General features: G+C 40.7%; 1 protein-coding gene across 13 annotated transcripts in view; it reads left to right on the top strand.

Annotated features, from left to right (window-relative positions):
- Positions 1-13,064, top strand: part of Dab2 (DAB adaptor protein 2) — a 54,592-nt gene extending 41,528 nt beyond the window's left edge. For 6 of the 13 annotated variants that reach the window (XM_021261471.2, XM_087189329.1, XM_004848584.4 and 3 more), the window contains 6 exons: positions 2,382-3,035; positions 4,014-4,176; positions 8,163-8,792; positions 9,324-9,433; positions 9,998-10,067; positions 11,344-13,064. In XM_021261471.2, the coding sequence (XP_021117130.1) occupies positions 2,382-3,035; positions 4,014-4,176; positions 8,163-8,792; positions 9,324-9,433; positions 9,998-10,063 (1,623 nt within the window). In that variant the 3' untranslated portion in view covers positions 10,064-10,067; positions 11,344-13,064. The remainder of the gene's footprint in view (positions 1-2,381; positions 3,036-4,013; positions 4,177-8,162; positions 8,793-9,323; positions 9,434-9,997; positions 10,068-11,343) is intronic. The other 7 variants (XM_087189332.1, XM_087189330.1, XM_087189331.1 and 4 more) reach the window with 3 other exon arrangements.
- Positions 13,065-18,578: the final 5,514 nt, after the last annotated feature.

Raw genomic sequence — 18,578 nt, 5'->3', positions numbered from 1 at the left:
ATGATCTACCATCAAGGAGATTAAATCTGATACAAAGGATGGGATCAGGTTAGAAAGTTCAAGTATCGTGTATATGGTTGTGTACACCCCATATGGTGCCTCCAGGTGGACACAGGTAAAGTTGAAATAGAAAAATAATTGGGAAAAGTCATTTGTAAAGAATCTGAATTTGAGTTGGATTTTTGAAATGTTGGCGAGGTCAGAATCAAACTGGGTCCTACCGTGGATCATTTTAAAAGCTGGCCTATAGAAGTTTAATACCTACATGGAATGGTAGGAAGCCACCAATGGCTTTAAGTAGAAAGGCCCTGGATTTGGCAAGCTAGAATGATTATGTGATCTGAACCAGCAAGAAAGGAGATGTGGAACTTAGGCTTTAATGCTCATCTTTGTGCATATACCTGATTGCCTGGATGTCCCCATTCTGGGATCTCCTTAAGAGCAGGGAGTGTATTTCACTTTCCTGTGTCCAGGGACTGTCTCTTAGGTGCTCAAAGGGTGTCCAAGGGAGTGGAGTGTGGACAGGCCAACAAAGCACTGCAAGGGTGGATGAGGAGTTTCCCACTCCCCAGCTGCAATCTCTGAGCTAGGCTCTTACTTAGCCTTGGACTAACAACAGCCCCGACCTGAGGAAAGCTTATACATTTTACTTATAGGGTGACGATTCAGAGGTGTAACTTTTGGCTCCTGTTTGGTGTCCTAAGAACTTCTGAAGTATTTGAAAAGGAGAACTCTGCCAGCTGTGAACACCCATCTGTTTTAACGTAGAGGTGGCTTATAAAGAAATAAATATCAAAATCACAAGCTTTGTAATACATTTTACCCGCCCTTTTGATTTTTAAAACATCTCTTCATTAAGAGATCTTCCAATCCATTTCTTTGATTAAAAATTTTTTAATTACAAGCTGTTTCTTGTGACAAATTCTTCTAATTATAAAGAGAAAATCTGACTTTTAAAAATTGTGTTTTTATACCTCATAGTAATGAAAGCCAAAACGTAGAATACCATTTAAATCTGATTTTTCTTTCTTTTCTTTGGCCAGAAAGTAGGAACTGAGCTTTCATTTTCTCTAAAAGTTAAGAAGACCTACTAGAGTCCTTCTGAACTTACAAATTTGAGAACTTAATATTCCCTTAAAGTTGTTTTTGTTCCAATGATCAAAAATTGAGTGCTGTGCTCAAATTAATGCTAGGTGTCTCTTCTAACTTCCACTCCAACTGGGCACTCTTTATTGTTTATAATCTTCGATTGCTAGCATAATTGAGTATTTAATGGATTAAAGTCAGAAAAAAGTCAGTATGAGACTTCTATCCCAGGGTGAATCATGATTAGTTAAGTCAGTAATTAGAATAAAAATGCATTAGATTTATCAAATTTTATGCGTTTATGCTGAAGAAAAAAATTATGTAACAATAGAGAAACCAAATAATTAAAATAATGGAAACAGAATTAGTGGAGTTAGGCATTTGGTTATGTCTTTCAGATTAGTACTTAAAACACATCTTTACCTTATACATAAATGGAAGTTATTAGTTGAATTAACACTCAATAGATAGGGATTACTTCCACTGCACAGGCAACTGTAAGCTATATTCTGAAAAATACATCTAAATACAAGAGGTTAATATGTGATAGATTAGATGAGACAAGAGTTCTAAATGTCATAGAAGGATATAGACAAAGAAGGATATATCCAAGGAAGAGACTAGGGTGGTGAGGATGAGACACCCAACTTGGGGAATATCTTCAACAAGACCCTTCAGCATTGAGAGAGACATACTGGAAAGCTGTGATGTAAAGGGAAATGATTTTTCCTCCAGGAGAAACATCTAGACCAATTACAGGGAAATGTATTTCAACTTTATCACAGTCAGAACTATAAAATATGAAAGCATTAGCCAATGAATTCACTCATTTAGAGAGGAGATGCTAAAGACTCGGAGTATGGAAGCTGGGCTAAGCTTCAGAAGTGATTTCTTATCTTAAGCTCAGCATACTTAGATAATCATTTAGAGTGACTCACAAATCAAAGGTGTGAATTAAAACAATGCTGATAGTGAAGGCAGTCATGATCTGTATGTGTGAACGAAGGTGAGCAGAGACAGGAAGTAAACAACAGTAAGATTTCACTTAATGAAGAGCCAACAAGATTGAGAAATAAGAGCACGTTGTGAGGGAGGGGGCGGGAGACCCAGTGCAGTACACAGCCAGTAAATGCTCTCTGGTTGGTGATGGGAGGAGACAACAGCCACCCAGTTTATAGAGACCAAATTCTAATGGGAATTTCAGTGATCCTAGTCACTTTATATAGTTTACTCATTTGAAGTCATAACATGGACTAACACTTTCTTCTTTTTTTTTTTCTTCCCAAATGTGATAGGAAAGCAAAGATATCCTGTTAGTGGATCTAAACTCTGAAATCGACACCAATCAGAATTCTTTAAGAGAAAATCCGTTCTTAACAAATGGCATCACCTCCTGCTCTCTTCCTCGACCAAAACCTCAGGCATCCTTCTTGCCTGAAAATGCCTTTTCTGCCAATCTCAACTTCTTTCCCACACCTAATCCTGACCCTTTCCGTGATGATCCTTTTGCACAGCCAGACCAATCGACACCCTCTTCGTTTGATTCTCTCAAACCTCCAGATCAGAAGAAAGAGAATTTGAGTAGTTTGTGTACTCCACTGAGTAATGGGCCCCAAAATGGTGATGTTGATTACTTTGGTCAGCAATTTGACCAAATCTCTAACCGGACTGGCAAACAGGAAGCTCAGACAGGCCCATGGCCCTTTTCAAGTACGCAAAGCCAGCCAGCAGTGAGAACTCAAAATGGGGTATCTGAAAGAGAACAGAATGGCTTCCATATCAAATCTTCCCCGAACCCTTTTGTGGGAAGCCCTCCCACAGGACTCTCTGTACCGAATGGCATAAAGCAGGACTTGGAAAACTCTGTCCAGTCCTCACCACATGACTCCATAGCTATTATCCCACCTCCACAAAGTACCAAACCCGGAAGAGGCAGAAGGACTGCTAAGGTGAATTGTCTTCTCCACATCTCCATTAGCAGAGTGCATGCTCGGTACCGAAGGGTGGTGTGATGCAAGCTCTTTGCACTGCTCTTATAGTTTCCATGTGGCTGTAAATAGAAAGTGGGATCAGGCACAGCTGTTCTGCAGGAACGCCTTCCTCTAGTGGTCATTCTTTCTAAGTTTCTCAGCAGTGTTTGTCACACCTGCTTTCCTTTTGCATGTCTTGTCGTTTACTACTAAACTAAACACAAGTTTTTCCATTTTTAATGCTGCTATGCTTCTCTGCCTCTGGTAAGTTTGATTGTCATGTTCTGGGGCGGGAGGGCAAGAGTTGCCATGACCCCTTTGGCCCCTCCCACACTAACTCACACGGTGCACACCCGTTGTATTGCACTAATGTCCATGGGGGTTGTGGTGTAACATTTTCAAGGTTATCTTCTCTTTTAAACATTGACTTATAACCCGTTTTCTTAAAAGAAACTTACAGATGTACTATTACCAGCTTCATTCAAATGCAGTTTCTATAGGTATCTTTTGAAAACTCTCATAGCAATATGCAGTTTTACCTAATCATTAACTGTATCTTTTCCATGTAGACTTATTTAGATCCAGTAGGATGGTCAAAATTGCTTAGAATACTTATTTGTAGTCACCTTTTCTTTCCCAGCCTCAAGCCTCGAATCAATCAGGACCACACTGATACAAATAAATGAATTAAATGAGATTTAATTTTTCAAGTCCTAGGTTATATCAGTCACTAAGTCCCAATAGCCCACCCATTGTAGCAGCCTTTATCTTTTATTCCTTCCCCTTTGGTCTCTTACATATTTCTTATTTACTTATTTTAGGCAGTTGTAGTTTATCAGTAACAGGAAAAAAAGTTTTCTTTTTGTGGATCTCAAGTTTGGGGTAGAGTAGGAACCAGATCCGGGCTGTGTTCACTGTTGCTGAGTGACTCTTCCCTCTCCCTCCCTGCCCTGTCAGTCTTCAGCAAATGACTTGCTTGCATCAGACATCTTTGCTCCTCCCGTCTCAGAACCTCCAGGCCAGACGTCACCCACAGGACAGTCTGCACCCCTGCAGACCAACCCTCTGGACCTCTTCAAAACAAGTGTCCCTACCCCAGTGGCGCCTCTTGCCAGTCTAGGTGAGTGCCTAGAGATTCGGTTGGGTACAACTCTGCTACTTTCATCCATAGACTCATGATCCACAGGGGACTCCATTTCCTATCCATAGTAGGTTCCTAGGTGTAAGACTGGAAATCCAAGGCAGCTCTTTTCTCACTTTTACTCCTGCACCACCCACCTCCATTTAATACTCTTGGCATGTGACAAGAAATCCATTTTCAGTATTGCAGGTACCAGAACCAGCTGGTAATGTCTTCTTGGGAGGTGGCTACAAGGGAATGTGAAGCCCGGTGCAGCTTCAGTGGTGAAAGGAGATGAGATCTTGTCTGTTCTCTGTGTTGGAAAAGTAATAACATGCATCCCTTCCATATCATTTGCCATACAGACTGGAGACCTTTTGAAATAGTATATGCCCCGAGTCGGGTATAAGTGAAGCCTGAAGTAAGTCGAAGCCATAGGATGAAAGTCTTAGGTTCTAGGCCCAGCTCTGTCTCTCAGCATTGATAAGTGTGGACCAGTCCTGCATCCCAGTCAGTCTTTAGTACTTCCTCCTTAGCAGTTCCTTGCCAATATTTTGCTAGCAGAGTGTCTCCATAGAGTTAGAAGATAAGTCCTTGAAACCTGGAATTGGAGGAAGCACAAAGATATGAGAAGAGTGGGAATTATGTCAGATACCTAGGATGTGCTGGGGCTCTCAGCTATAAAAGTGTCCTTAGCTACATCAGCCACTTTGCCCTTTGCTGCAGGATGATAGCAAAGGCCATGTATGAGGGCTGGTCCTGCTATTCTTTGTCCATAGCCTCCAGTTCTTTTTGATTCCATAGTACGGTTTTAAGAAGCCCCTACAGTTCTTGCTGTCCTGCTGGGGACTCTGTTTTTCTGCTTCTTGGCACCTCTACAAATTTGAAATAGACTCTGGCTTGGGAGATGGGGTACAATAGATAAAGAAGAACTCTCCTCTTTGCTAAAATTTGACCAGAAATCTTGGTTTTCTTTGCCTCCTGCAGTCAGTCACCAGGCTGCTGCTGCGGCTTCTTCTCCTTCTTCTCCTTCTCCTCCTTCTCTTCCTTCTTTTTCCCTCTGCTGTTTCCTGCAAAGGAAAATATTTTGGTTCTGCCACAATAAATCTATTTAATCATATCAGGGTGGTGGTTGAGTAGCACTGAACTGCCGAGTGGCTAAAATCCACGTGAGTATGAGAAGCTGTTCTGTTCCAGGTCTCTGCTTGGCATTTTCATGGAGAGTCTCTCCCTAAACATTTTGTGTCTCTTGGGTCTTCCCCTTTCTGGATGGGCTGTTTCCTACATCCCCAGTAGAGCAGGTTAGTGTCTTTCCTGCCCAGAAAGGCAGAAAACTTGCATGCAATCCCTGTGACAAGATCACATCCCAGAGCTTTGTAGTCTAATATCAATGCCCTGAAGGATTTTTACAGCCAATATTTAACAAGTCAGCCTGAAAATACAGCTGGACCCTATAACTGTTAATTTATTCAGACGAAGTGAAGCTTTTTGGCTAGGTGCCCCTGTTGAGGCCTTGGGGTATACAACTGCAGAATACTGATGATTCTTTTAAGTTTGGACATGGAACTCAAACTGAGCTCTACAGTATAGCCCCTGTCCACTAGCAGGGATCCTCAGCCAAGCCATGGAAGGTTGGAGGTCTGGCTTCCGCTAGACCAGCTGGGGGACAGTCTCCTCTGGAGACCTGGGGGTGGGGAGAGGGTGTCAGAGAAAGCTGAGCCCGTGTTTCCACGTAGCTTCAGAAGGCAATAAAATTAATGTTTTGTGCCCATACTGCCTTTTCCTTAGTCCTTGGCCCTACTTGTTCCAGCTGGGCTGTAAATGTCTTAGAAATACAACATGTGGAATGTGGTAGATGGCAATGAAGGCCAAAATTAGCATATACTGGGAAAGCCTTTCATTCCTGGAAAATACAATAATTTTCTCTTTTACAAACACTACTCGTACTGATATGATATATGACTAAAGCTATGAATTTTTCTAAGGAAAGCCAAACAATCCAAAGTGAAACCTGATAAAATTCTACCTTTGTGTGTGTATGTGTGTACATCTAACTGGTGAAAATTATTAGTGAGAGACCCTGGCTTCAGCTAATAAAATTTATTTTTTTATTAAGTTTATTGGTACATTTTAGGTATACATTATCATCACATTTATCATTGGGAATTTGTACCTGCCCATAATATATCTTGGTTCTTTTCTTTTTCCAATTCCTCTGCCCTTCCTTCCACCCCTCTACCCCCCCATTTACAAAAAACTTTGTTTCCACTTTTTCTTTCTTTTCACATTCAGCAAATAAAATTTAAATGAATTTGTTTTAAAACACTAACAATAGGGCCTCTATTATATTATAGATTCTAAGAGAAACTGTCCCCTGGTTTGTTATGAAGACATATATTCTTTAGTGCAAATGAAGGTTAATTTCTATATCTGTGACATTGAATTAACATATCATTTAGAAAAAAAAGTAGTCCAGTGCCTTGCTGTTAAGGAGACAAAATGGGAGAACGATGCTGGATTAGAAGCCAGTGTGCCTGAGTTTGTCTCTATAGGCATAGACCGTAACCTTCCCAATTTTAATTACATTCTTTATCTAGTTCCCTCACCTAACAACAAGCGTGTTAAGTAAGGTAGCCTTTTCTGAAACTTGCCGCTTGTGAGTACAAATGCATTCCCAGCCACGTGGCCAACATTCATGACAACAGAGGATTTAAGTTCTAAGAAGTTACAAGAAAGAATATTTGGCTAGATCAACCCCAACCACCATTTACTAAGTACTGCTCACACTAGGAGCAAAAGTAATCCCAACCCAAGATGGAAGGCCTCTTTTTAGTGGATTAGACATCAGAGAATACTGTACCCCCAACCGTAAAGCAAGTAAAGTAGATTTTGAGAGCAGAGTATCAGCATCATCCATAAAAAAGTATGAAGCTGAACTTAGGATTTTTGTGAGTATTAACAGTTTTAAGTGACTCATTAATACACTTGGAAGAGTAAGGCAGAAGATGCCCTATGTATTAGAAAAAGATGCAGAGAATAAGCCTCTCAAAAAAGGAAGGGAATTAGAGAGACCCGGAGTTTCATGATTTAACTGATTCTTAATGAACATGGCAAAGCTGCAGGGAATGGAGCCATTCACCCACCCAGATCACATGCCCTGCACAGTTTCTTGTTTCCTTTATTTTCTCCTCTCTTTCTCATTTAAATACTCTGTTCTAATTTTTGGCAAGGTTTAGTGAATGACACATGGCAAGAAGCACTTTTATTTGAAACAGCCCTCCTAGGATAACAGCCTTTCCTCCATTTTTGTATATAAAACTTAAAACTATCTTGGCATCAGCCAGATTTTATCTATATAGCTATGTCAATTTTGGCAGTGTTAAAAAGCAGGGAAACTTTGAAATGGTTCTTTGGGATGGAAGCATGTTGAGACCTTATGCTCATGCGCAATAGCTGGTTTCCATGTCTCCACGCGCAAGCCAGCTGCTAAATGGAAAGTCAGTGACTCACAGCATCCAATGGATTATCTTAATTACTTCATCCCCAGCATAGTTTATATATAGATATGTTCACATGACAGAGCAGTTCCTACTTTTTCCAGCCTCTGATCTAGTTGTTTGAGATACATCAGTTTTATTGTTTGTTGTTGTTATTGTTGTTAATGTTATATGTATGATAAAGACTCGGTTTTTCATGATTAGGCATTTATGGATTGTATTAACCTCCTGGTGAGGAAAGTCAAAAAGGTGTGGTACAAAGAACATGGGCCTTGCAATGCAACCAGCATTTGAATACTAGCTGTGGTATGTTAGCCAGTTAACTTTTGGAATGATGAACCTCTTAGAGCTTTTATTTCATGTCACCCTCAAGCCATAGTGAAGGCTATACAGATGCTCCATAAATGCTTCAGAGACTTATGCTTTCAAAAATTCCAGTGTCCACTTCAAGCTTGTCTCCTGATAAGTCCCTTCTCCTTCTTCCTTCAGGTGGTGTACCGGTGTCGCCCCCTCAAGCAGGACCATGGAACCCACCCATGGTCTTTAACCAGTCCACTCCGATGGTCCCGGGAGCCATGATAGGTGGCCAACCTGCAACTTTCAGCCAGCCAGCTGTTTTTGGTACTAGCCCAGCTGTTCAGTGTTGGAGCCAGCCTTCGTCCTTTGTAGCCTCAACTTCCCCATCGCCTCCTGCAGTTTGGGGTTCTTCTGTATCTGTGACACCCAATTGTTGGTCAGCAACAAGCCCATTGGGGAACCCTTTCCAGAGCAATATTTTTCCTCCACCATCTTCTCTGTCCTCTTCCATGCTGCCCTCGCTCGTAGTCAGTCCTCCTCAGCCACCTCCCAGAGCTGCTCCAAAGGACATCCCCAGTGATGCCTTCACTGCCTTAGACCCTCTTGGGGATACAGAAGTCAAGGAAGTAAAAGAAATGTTTAAGGACTTCCAATTGCGGCAGCCACCTGCTTTGCCCTCGAGGAAGGGAGAACAGCCTTCTTCTGGGACTTCCAGTGCCTTTTCCAGTTATTTCAACAGCAAAGTTGGCATTCCCCAGGAGAATGTAGACCATGATGATTTTGATGCTAATCAACTGTTGAACAAGATCAACAAGATCAGCGGTGAGTTACTCACTTCTCTGCCTGCTGTGCCAACTGTTTCTGCTGTCATATGGGCCCAAGAGGTCCCTCAAAAGAGCCCTATCTTGTTCTCCAATAGTCTTACTCTTGCTTTCTTTGGTATTCAGTAGTAACGCAGGCAACATAACCATTTACCTTTCGAACTCAACTATTTATCTTAGCCAGTTTTAAAGATTGTTCCAATGCTGCCCTCTAGTGATAGTTATTGAAAGGGCTGCCAAGAGCTATTGAAATATGATGGATTGGAGGACTATGTAATAAAACTTCATCTATTTCCCATGACTTTAAGGGAGCTCTGAATTTCATCCACTTCAGACAAATACATGTGGCTTTTGCTTCTGAAATGGGATAGACTTGTTTATGGTAATCACTGAGCATCCTAGTATTTAGCGGTGATTTTTAGTCCACTGGTATAAATTTCAAAAGTAGACAACTAAGTTTCAAAGATAAGTTGAATGTGTGCTACAATTGAGGAAATCTCGTTTCCTGACTGCTTGGGATTTTGCTTTCTAGAACCACCAAAGCCAGCTCCCAGACAAGGTGCCCTGTCAGTTACCAAATCAACCAACAAAGCATTTGAGAACCCTTTCTCTAAAGATTCCTTCACCTCACCACAACCCTCTGTAAGTATCAACTCCTAGAAGCTGTTGCTCCAAAGTACATGACACATGGTGCTACATCTTCCTGAATTACCCTTGTGTGCATAATAACTTTTTGATGGTAACATCTGTTTTACTAAGATTTATTGGGAGAACCTTCACAGTATCAACATTCATTCAAACTAGACTAAGATTATTTGTACAGGAACTACTTTCTCCTGGATTAGAGAAATAATAGATAGAAGACACCACTCATCACTCCTCTCATCTAGCTTGTGAAAGCATTTTGAGAGAAAATTGAACCAAAATACTATCTTAAAAACCATTTAAAGATTTAAGTTCTTGATTTTCTACCCATGATTCTATAGGTCATAAAAATATTTCCTATTTGCAGAGGCAAAGATAAGTCATCTGAACCTTGATTTTTAGTAAATAGTATAAATCACCATCTATATAAACCAGTAGGCACAAATCATTGTAAATCCATTGGTTTGTTTATGACCTAAATGAATTTTAAAGGAATTTGAGTTCTGATTATGTTATTTTATGACTATAATTATATTTGTTGCCTGAATTATGTCTCCTTAGATGGCTTCTCCACAACCTGCATCTTCTGATGTATATAGGGATGCTTTTGGAAACCCTTTTGCCTAACTCTGTAAGTAGAAGATCCTATTAAGCTTATCTGAGGGGCAGGGGTGAGGGGGATGATACTGGTTAAGAGTGAGATTTTATTTTCAGAATTGGAAAGAAGGTAAATATCTGTAATTTAGCAGTCATAGAAATCTATACTGAGCTAATTTAACAATGGCTGAACATTAGTGAACAGAATTATTAAATACGTTAAGGTATGATGATATGGCCATGGGATAAGCTTGTGTTTTGATATTTCAATTCTGAATGGAAGTAAAACTCAATTCACCAGATATGTTTTGAGCTTTTAGCTTCTCATCCTTCATATTGAAGTGATTGCAAAGTGTTCTAATAGTAACTTGGTTTCCAGTAAAATGTTCCACTTCTGAGGCCCTTCTGAAGCCACCAAACAAGTCAACTAAATAGATCATGATCACAACTCCTCTGCCATGTATTTCTTTTTAAATCCTCTCAGTTAATCTGTGATATCAACTCTAAATTGGAGACAGCTGTACTGTCTCCTTTAGAAGTAGTCAAAGATCAAAATTAGTCAGAAGGCTGGTTCTTCTGCAGTGGGTTTCTTCCTAGATAAGCTCTTGGGTATAACCACTTGCAGCTCAACCCCTGCCAGGCCTTGATGGAACCTGTTCTTTTTCAACAGTACCAATGTGTTCCTGTTTCAAAAGATTGAAGTTAACAGGGAAAAGAAAGTATATTTCCATTTTGGAGAAGGTAGGGGCAGTCTCTAAGGGCAGAACAATGAAAAGAGTGAAAAGAATACCATCCCATTTTTCTTCAGTACCGCCTTGTTGAAGCATGGCCACTGAACTGTGCATTGACTCATCCATGAGTAAAATTATTTTAAATATATAATCTCAAATGTGACCTCTACAATAAGGTGGAGTTTATAGCAGCCTCTTAACCACAGAGGGTAAGTTCCAAGACTCCCAGTGGATACCTGGAACCTCGGATAATATGAACCCTCTCTGCACTGTTCTCCCCCACATGCACACCCGCGATAAAGTTTAATTGGTAAATTAGGTCCAGTAAGACATTAACAACAATAACCCATTAAATTAATAGATTGAATGGAGATAACTTGTGAAAGAAAACAGCTAACATTACTGAGCACTTGTGTTAATCACTTTATTATTTGTTCTACATTTATTGTCTTCAATGCCTCACTTTGGCCCTGGGAGATACTATTGTTGACATTGTTTAATAATGACTAGATATTCAACACATTTATATTCAGTCTAAAAATTCTAACCAGAAGTCTTTTCTTCTCCATCTTTCTGTAGGAACTTGGAATGCTGACTATCCAAGGAACGAAAAGGTTGGCCTTAGTCATCAAGGACAAAGCTAATAGCCAGACACGTCCTGACCACTGTCCTTGTTCCAGCTTCGACAAATTATCTGTTGCCTTATTTCTTTTTGCCTCTTCCACTTGTAAAATTTCTTTCACTTTCTGTCTATGCTAAAGCTAAAATGAATCGATGGCTTTAAGTAAACTAAGATCCTAAACTCTTTAGTTTAAATGTAAATGAAGTAGTTTGCCTACCAAATTCTTATCTATGTGTTCCTAGACCGTTTCCAAACACTACACCCTCTACTTTCTGGTTGGGTGATGCAGCCACCACCACCCCTTATATCATACTGTTTTGAGTAAAAGGCCAATTCCTTCCTGCTTAATCTGAGAGTTCTGTTTTAGAGCGTAAAATCTAAAATTCCAGTAGAACAAGACACTTTCTTAAAAGAACTTCCTTCCAACCATCACTTATAGAGAATTTTTTAAATAAAATGGAAATCCAACTTCTCCTCAGATAATTTGGAATGTAATACACCTGAGGACATTTTTAAAGATAGTTTCTCCTCTTACTGAAAATCATCTTCTCTCAAAGCTAAGATTGTCCTTTTGCTGACTTTCTAGCTATTGCAAATGAGGGGAAAACATTATGCATCTCTCTTTGCCTTTTTCCTCTGATTCTCTGTTCAGTCTGTTTTGTTCCTGGGTTCAGATTCCCCCCCGCCCCAAGGTTTTCTGTTTGTTTTTTTTGTTTTTACAAGCAAATGATTTTCATGGGATTAAAAAAACATCAAATGATTCACAGTCCTGGAGCCTGGCTTGCTCCTGAGTAAATGCTAGTCCCAGAAACTGCATATGTATACCGTATAACCTTCCACAGATGAGGTCACCACCCTCAAGCTGAAGTCCAGAAGAGCAGTGAATGTAGAAGAGAATTTGAGCTCCATTCAACAATGAAGGACCGTATACTACAGAGCAGCACATTATGAAGCTAAATGTGACTGTGCCCAACACACTGGTGCTTATGGGAGGGGGCATGTGAGGCCTTTACCAAGTAACTGGGAAACTTTCTGGAAGCCACAGTTTCATAGTAGGAAGATAAATGGGAGGGGAAAAGGTGAAGAAAAAGTATTTGGGGTTATCATCAAAAATCTAATGTCTGCAGTATTTTTTCCCCATAACCTTGGAAACTTTCCCGGTTCATTTTCAGTCCTATTGTTAGCACAGTTCTGAAGGGTTTGTTCTTGCCAAAATGAGTTTTGTTTTATGTGGGTTTTTAAAATGTTATCTCTTTACCCTTAATGGTCAGGTTCTTGTGGGTGTTAATCAACCACATCCAGTGTTCCCTTTCCAGGGACAAAAGAACCACTGCTCAGGATTTAAACAAGGTGGCCTTGAGAGCCTCTTGATTAGCTCCAGGTAGCCCAAGCTAAAGTCCTGTGGTTTTGTGTTTAATGGGAACAGTTGATTATATAATGCATAATTTTTCCATCTCGCTTCCTACTCAGTCATAAACAGAGACTTGAAATAGTACTTTAAAGGTCCAAATACCTAAAAGTGCTGAACTGGAGGCATCTATTTCTAGGTAGTTGAATTTTTAAAAGTGATGATCACCCAAGCAACTGTTTTGTACATACTTATTTTCTCTTGCACTTTTCTGTATGCAAATTAAAGCTATAAATTTACTCATTTCAATAAACTGGAATGGCAAAATCACATGTGTTACCACCAGTTTATTCTAATATTTGACCTTTTCTTTGAGTTGACCATTATGGAGCAAAGTCTACCAGTGTAAAGTAAGTAAATGTGAGTTATAGAACATTCCAGATTGTCATAAAGAAAAAGAGAAAGTGGAAATCCTTGAAATAGGAGCAGGAGCAGGTTACCATCCAGTCTCCTTCAATGCTGTATTCTCTTCATGCTTTCATTGCTGGTAGTTTAATGGAGCCCAGTGGGTAAGACCTGCATCTGAATAACCTCCCTCAGCCAATGCCTAACATAGAACCACTGATCAGCACCATACTGGTTCATGCCCCCTCCTCTGTGCCTCCTCCCCTTGGTCTTTATTCAGTCATGTTGGACCTCGCCAAGACTGCACAGGGGACCAGTCTATGCTACTGGTACCGGCCACTCGAGAGAGCTGCAGTGTGAGGTGGTCAGGTCAGTGGCAGGTGTTTTTAGTGTTAGACACTCCTAGAAACTGACCTGGTTGAAGAGTTCCAGCCTGTCATTCATTTCAAGGAGACTGAGAATTGGTTGGGGGTGTAGCTCAGTGATAGAGAATGTCCCTAGCATGTGCAAGGCCTTGAATTTGATTCCTAACACTGAAAAAGCAAACAGTAGCAACCGCAAACCCCTTGGAACTATGAGGAAGAGAATCCCAAGGCAGGCCTTGCTAGGATTTGGAAGTCTTGGTGTGGAAAACTTTCTCTAAGGAGTGACACACCTGTGAAAAAGCCATCTTTTGGTACATACAGTCATGGGTTTCCTGACATTGCTGTCTTCTTTTTCACCTTAACTAAGACAGTTGATCTTTTTCTGCAGCAGTGAGGTGCAGTATAGTGAAACAGATACTGCACAAAAGCAGCTACCAGAAGAACTGGAAACAAAGTTGCAGATGAGATGGAAAGGCTACTGATAAGAACATGCTGCACAAATTGGTTTACCAAAGTGCTCTGCAGTATGCCTAACTTATTAATAAGCCTGTGTGCTGATTCCTTGTGGCTTAATCTTCAGTGCCTTGCCAAGCTTAACTCACTATGGTCATTGTAACATTCATCTTTGTACAGTGCAGTAGGGGGGAGAGAGGCAGAGGGAGGTGCTTAGTAAAGTTGAATCAGCTCTGCACTCAATAGTGATGGTATTCATACCTCTGCTGGAAGTTCAGCACAGTGTGGGAACCCCATTAAGCTAAAAAGAGGGTTTCATGTAGACATTAAGTACTATCTATCTAAGCTATAACCTGAACTTTACAGCCAGGATGCTCCCAAATTTCTCACACAAAGCAATACAAAGGGAAGAAGTATTGATTTTCTGGAGATAGTCTTACATTTATGATGCACTGGACCATTTACTTTGTTCCGTTCAGACCATAACAACCCCATGTTACTTTGGCACTCAAGCTTCAGAGCAGCTGTGATAGGCTCCAGCTAAGGGAGAGTTTCTCGTTGGTTTTTTTGTAAAATTGTGTAGTAGTAGAGATTCTTTTAAACTGGTGATGTCAGACTCCTCCATCAAAGTGTTAACCATGGTGTTTAGAGAGCTAGGCAGTGTCTGTGTGTCCTTCCTGTGCTGAAGCAAGGAGGGGAAAAAGCAGTGCATGCAGCTAACTCAGGAGTTTGCTTGACCCCTGAATTACCTGATGAGTGAGGACACCGACCCACATGCTTGGAATAGTTTCAGTACAAAGTCAGTGACAGATGGGAACTGCCCCGAAAGTTCCTGGTAAATATTTAAGCAATTACTGTTTGAAGAGATTGCTAGATAATAAATCACCTAATTCTTGCTGGGAAATTATGTGTTTTTAACTAATTCCCTTCTCCTAAAAATAACTAAAATTCACCTTCTAAGTTGATCCACCAAACAAGGACAGGAACAAAGCTATGTACGAGCAACAACTCTGTTAACATGTCCTAATTACTGCAATGCTGATGATGGACCTCAGCCAGCCATTTGTCATCTCACCTAATGAGTGACCCAGTCCCTCATTTGCCCTTGCTTTGCTGGAATTATGCACTTAATTACTAAACCTCTACTTGCACTAAAATCATACAAGGGCTTGTTTCCAAGGAGACCACAGTGTGGGCTGCTCAGTGACCAAAGAAAATTATTATATTAAAAGAGAAAAAAACCCAAACTAAAAGTCTTCATGATTCTTTTTCTCATGATGTTGGTTGTGCAATTTTCTATCAATTCTCTCTTCATTTAGTTGACTTCAATTATTATTTAAGAGGAGAGAGAGAGAGAGAGGGAGAGAGAGAGAGAAATGCAGTTCCAAAAGTTAGAGAATAACTCAACTGGGCCAGAGCTGAGTCACAGACATTACAGGCATTTTTGGAATGTATCTCCTCAAAGTGCCTACTTACTCATCAACTAATTGATCATCATAGAATTTGGGGTCAGCTGAGATGAGAGTATTGGACACAGAAGCAAACAGAGAAGGAGGAGAATGGAAAGACTGACATGACACTTGCCTCCTTTTCCTTCCCTGGCCAGAGAGATTGGTTTAGGACCTTGATGGTGGGAAATGATAGGGCTGGAAGCTGCAGGGGCTGTCTTCCTTTGATAAAAGACCCTGGAGAGTTCTTATCCCATGTCTCCATTAGGAACAGAGAGAACAGTAACAGGAGGGCTCACAGTAGCTATAACTAGAAGATATCTTAGAGCTGCTCTAACATGAATACCATAGTGTGCATGGCTTAACAAACATTTCTCACAGTTCTGAAGGCTGCAGAATCCAAGACCAAGGCCTGCCTGGATCAGGTGTCTTTTGAATATTCCTTTTATGCTCTTCAGTCAGCCTTCTGGGGAAGAGACTAAGTGTCCCATTCTCTGCTTACAAAGACATTAATACCAATATGAGGGCACTACTTTTAGGGCCACATCTAAACCTCATTACCACACAAAGCCCCCACCTTCTAAGGTTGCAATGTTTAATTCTGGGGGAGAGACAAGCAGGTAGTCGGTCACAGTAGGGATTTACTCTTTTCACAAAAATGCCTGGGTCGGTGACTACTAGTGTTTGCTTAGCACCCCACCAAGGCCTATCTCTTATGTAGCTTTGCCCTCTACAGCTGTGACTTTCTATTCTCATATTTATTGTCCAATGGCCACAAAATGGCTACATACCTGCAGAATGATGCATGCTAAATGTAGGCAAAAAGGGGAAAGGAAGCACAATCCACGGCTGCTTCCTGCTGTAGGTACTTCAGTTTTCCCCAGTGACTCCTAGTAGACTTCAGCTATGCCATTTTGGCCAGAAATTTGGACACATGGCCACTCCTTGATGCAATGGAGGCTGAGTAATCAAGCTTTTAGCTTTATCTACTTCCAACAGTGAACATAAAGGTGGAGGTGGTGTAGGTCACAAAATTCATGGAGATCAGGGCAAAATAAAAATACAGCATGCGTCAATTTTTCCCAAAGCAGAAGAAAATGCCATTAAAAGCACTGAAATATTGAGATTTTTACTTTCTGCAATCTCTCCCTTGACTTGTCGTAATATACTTTATTTTCTATTTAGTATTGTGTGTTTTTCTTTCTTGAAGACATGATCTCACTATGCAGTTCAGACTGGCCTTAAACTCACAACTATCTACCTCAGCCTCCAGAATGCTGGGATTATAGGCATACACCACCATGCCCTGCTTAATGTTGCTCTAAGTAAAGTAAAATCTTAAATTATTAGTACACATTTTTCAATTGATTTTTAGGTCATATATAAAATTGTGAAAATGATACAACTGGTATTTCATAACCTGTATATGCGTATTTTAAAATACAAATTCCATTCTTACCTGAACAGTAGAAACTACACAAAACCAACTCAATTGCTTTCATTTCTCTCTTCTTCCCTCCTTCCTTCTTCTCTTTTTTCTTACTGCTCCATCCCCCTTCATTCCCCCTCCCAGTCTCCTCTTCCTTCTGTACTGGTGACTGAACCCAGGGCCTTCACACTGAGCAACATTCCCAACCCTTTTTATTTTTAGTTTTAAATTTTGAGACAACTTCTCACTAAGCTGCCCAGACTGAACTTGTGATCCTCCTGCTTCAGCTGCCCAGAATTCCAGGTGGGCACAGCAAAGCCGAGGTTCTATTTCACTTCTCAATACTTATACATTCTACCAATACTCCCTACCTTTAGCTTACTGATAAGTAAGAAGGACTGGAAAAATAAAAAGGGACCATGATCTGCCCTGTCTTTTCCTTTCCTTCTACGTCATTATTTTCAGCGTGACTGGATGGCCAAAGCAAGGAAGTAACACTAGAAAGAAATAGATGGTGTTTTGTGCATTTCTTCCTGTGTTGGAAGTGAGTTTCGGTTCCAGAGTGGCCTCTCACACTGTCAGGGTTTACTCCCAGCCACCTCCTACCCGTCTCTCTACTCAGCCAGGAACATAACCCGCTTGCACTCACTTTCACTCTGAGTCTCTGAGCTGACATACATGGTGGGGTCCCTCCTGATTCTGTGCTCCCGGGCAGCAGTAGTACAGAAGAGGGGTACATTGTGCCTATTTCCTGTATTCCTGGACATGCTCCATTTTCCCATTAGACCTTTCTTCCCAAACAGAAGTCCATACATAAAAGTATTGAGAACATCAAAGGGCAAGAGCAAGTCCAGAGCCAGCCACGGAGCACCTCCCCGGCTGGTTATTTCACCCCAAGTCAGAAGCCTCTAAACACAGATCACAGCTTTCTTCGGCCCCATAGCACCCTCAGGGCAGTACACAGGAGCACCTAAGGTGCTCAAAGCCAATTGTAGGGCACCTTGGCTAGAAGGTAGGAACTGCAGAATGCACGGCACTGGTTTCTGTGTTTTGGTATCAAGAAAATGACCAAAAATAATAAAAATCGGAAGGGAGCCTGGGAAGCAAAGTCACTGCATGAGAGGCTTTAATGTTAGCCTTATTTAAACTCAAAGAAATGTGCTACTTCAGTGGTAAGAATATCAGGAGGAGAACCATACAACTCCTGAGCTTCTCATTTGCTTGAGTGCTTAGCAGTTCACTTTACCTCATGGCCAGCACAGCACAACCGTTTGGATTTAAAGATAGTCCATAGAAGTTAATGAATAAGAATAGCAAACAACTACTTAGCATTTACTGTAACCAGATACTGTCATGATTGTGTTTCAATACACAATTTAATTTTCTTCTCAAATCTCTGAGGTGGCTGCTATATGACCCCCAATTCATAGAATGGCAAAAAGAGCTTCAATAACTGTCCAAGGTCACACAGTTAGAAAAAGGCAGAAATGAAGTCTCAAGGAGAGGCCATGCCCTTGTGTGTGACCTGGTTAACCACAGAAATGCTCCAGGGCCTGCAAAAATGGACACCCTTACCTGTATGCTAGGAGAGCTTATAACCAATAAGAAGTTTATTCTCTTCACAAGTATTTCCTTTACACTTCCTACAACCAATATGTTTATCACAAAAATGGATGAAAACCTATTTTTGGCCATTTTTATTTGGGCAAGTTGACCCCTACTTTACCTCTCCAAAGCACAATTT

This window comes from Heterocephalus glaber, unplaced genomic scaffold (genome assembly GCF_053883595.1).
Source record: "Heterocephalus glaber isolate CG9 unplaced genomic scaffold, H.glaber_assembly_v1.0 deba00001538, whole genome shotgun sequence".
In the NCBI taxonomy this organism is placed as follows: domain Eukaryota; kingdom Metazoa; phylum Chordata; class Mammalia; order Rodentia; family Bathyergidae; genus Heterocephalus; species Heterocephalus glaber.
This window is presented reverse-complemented; position numbering and strand designations above follow the sequence as displayed.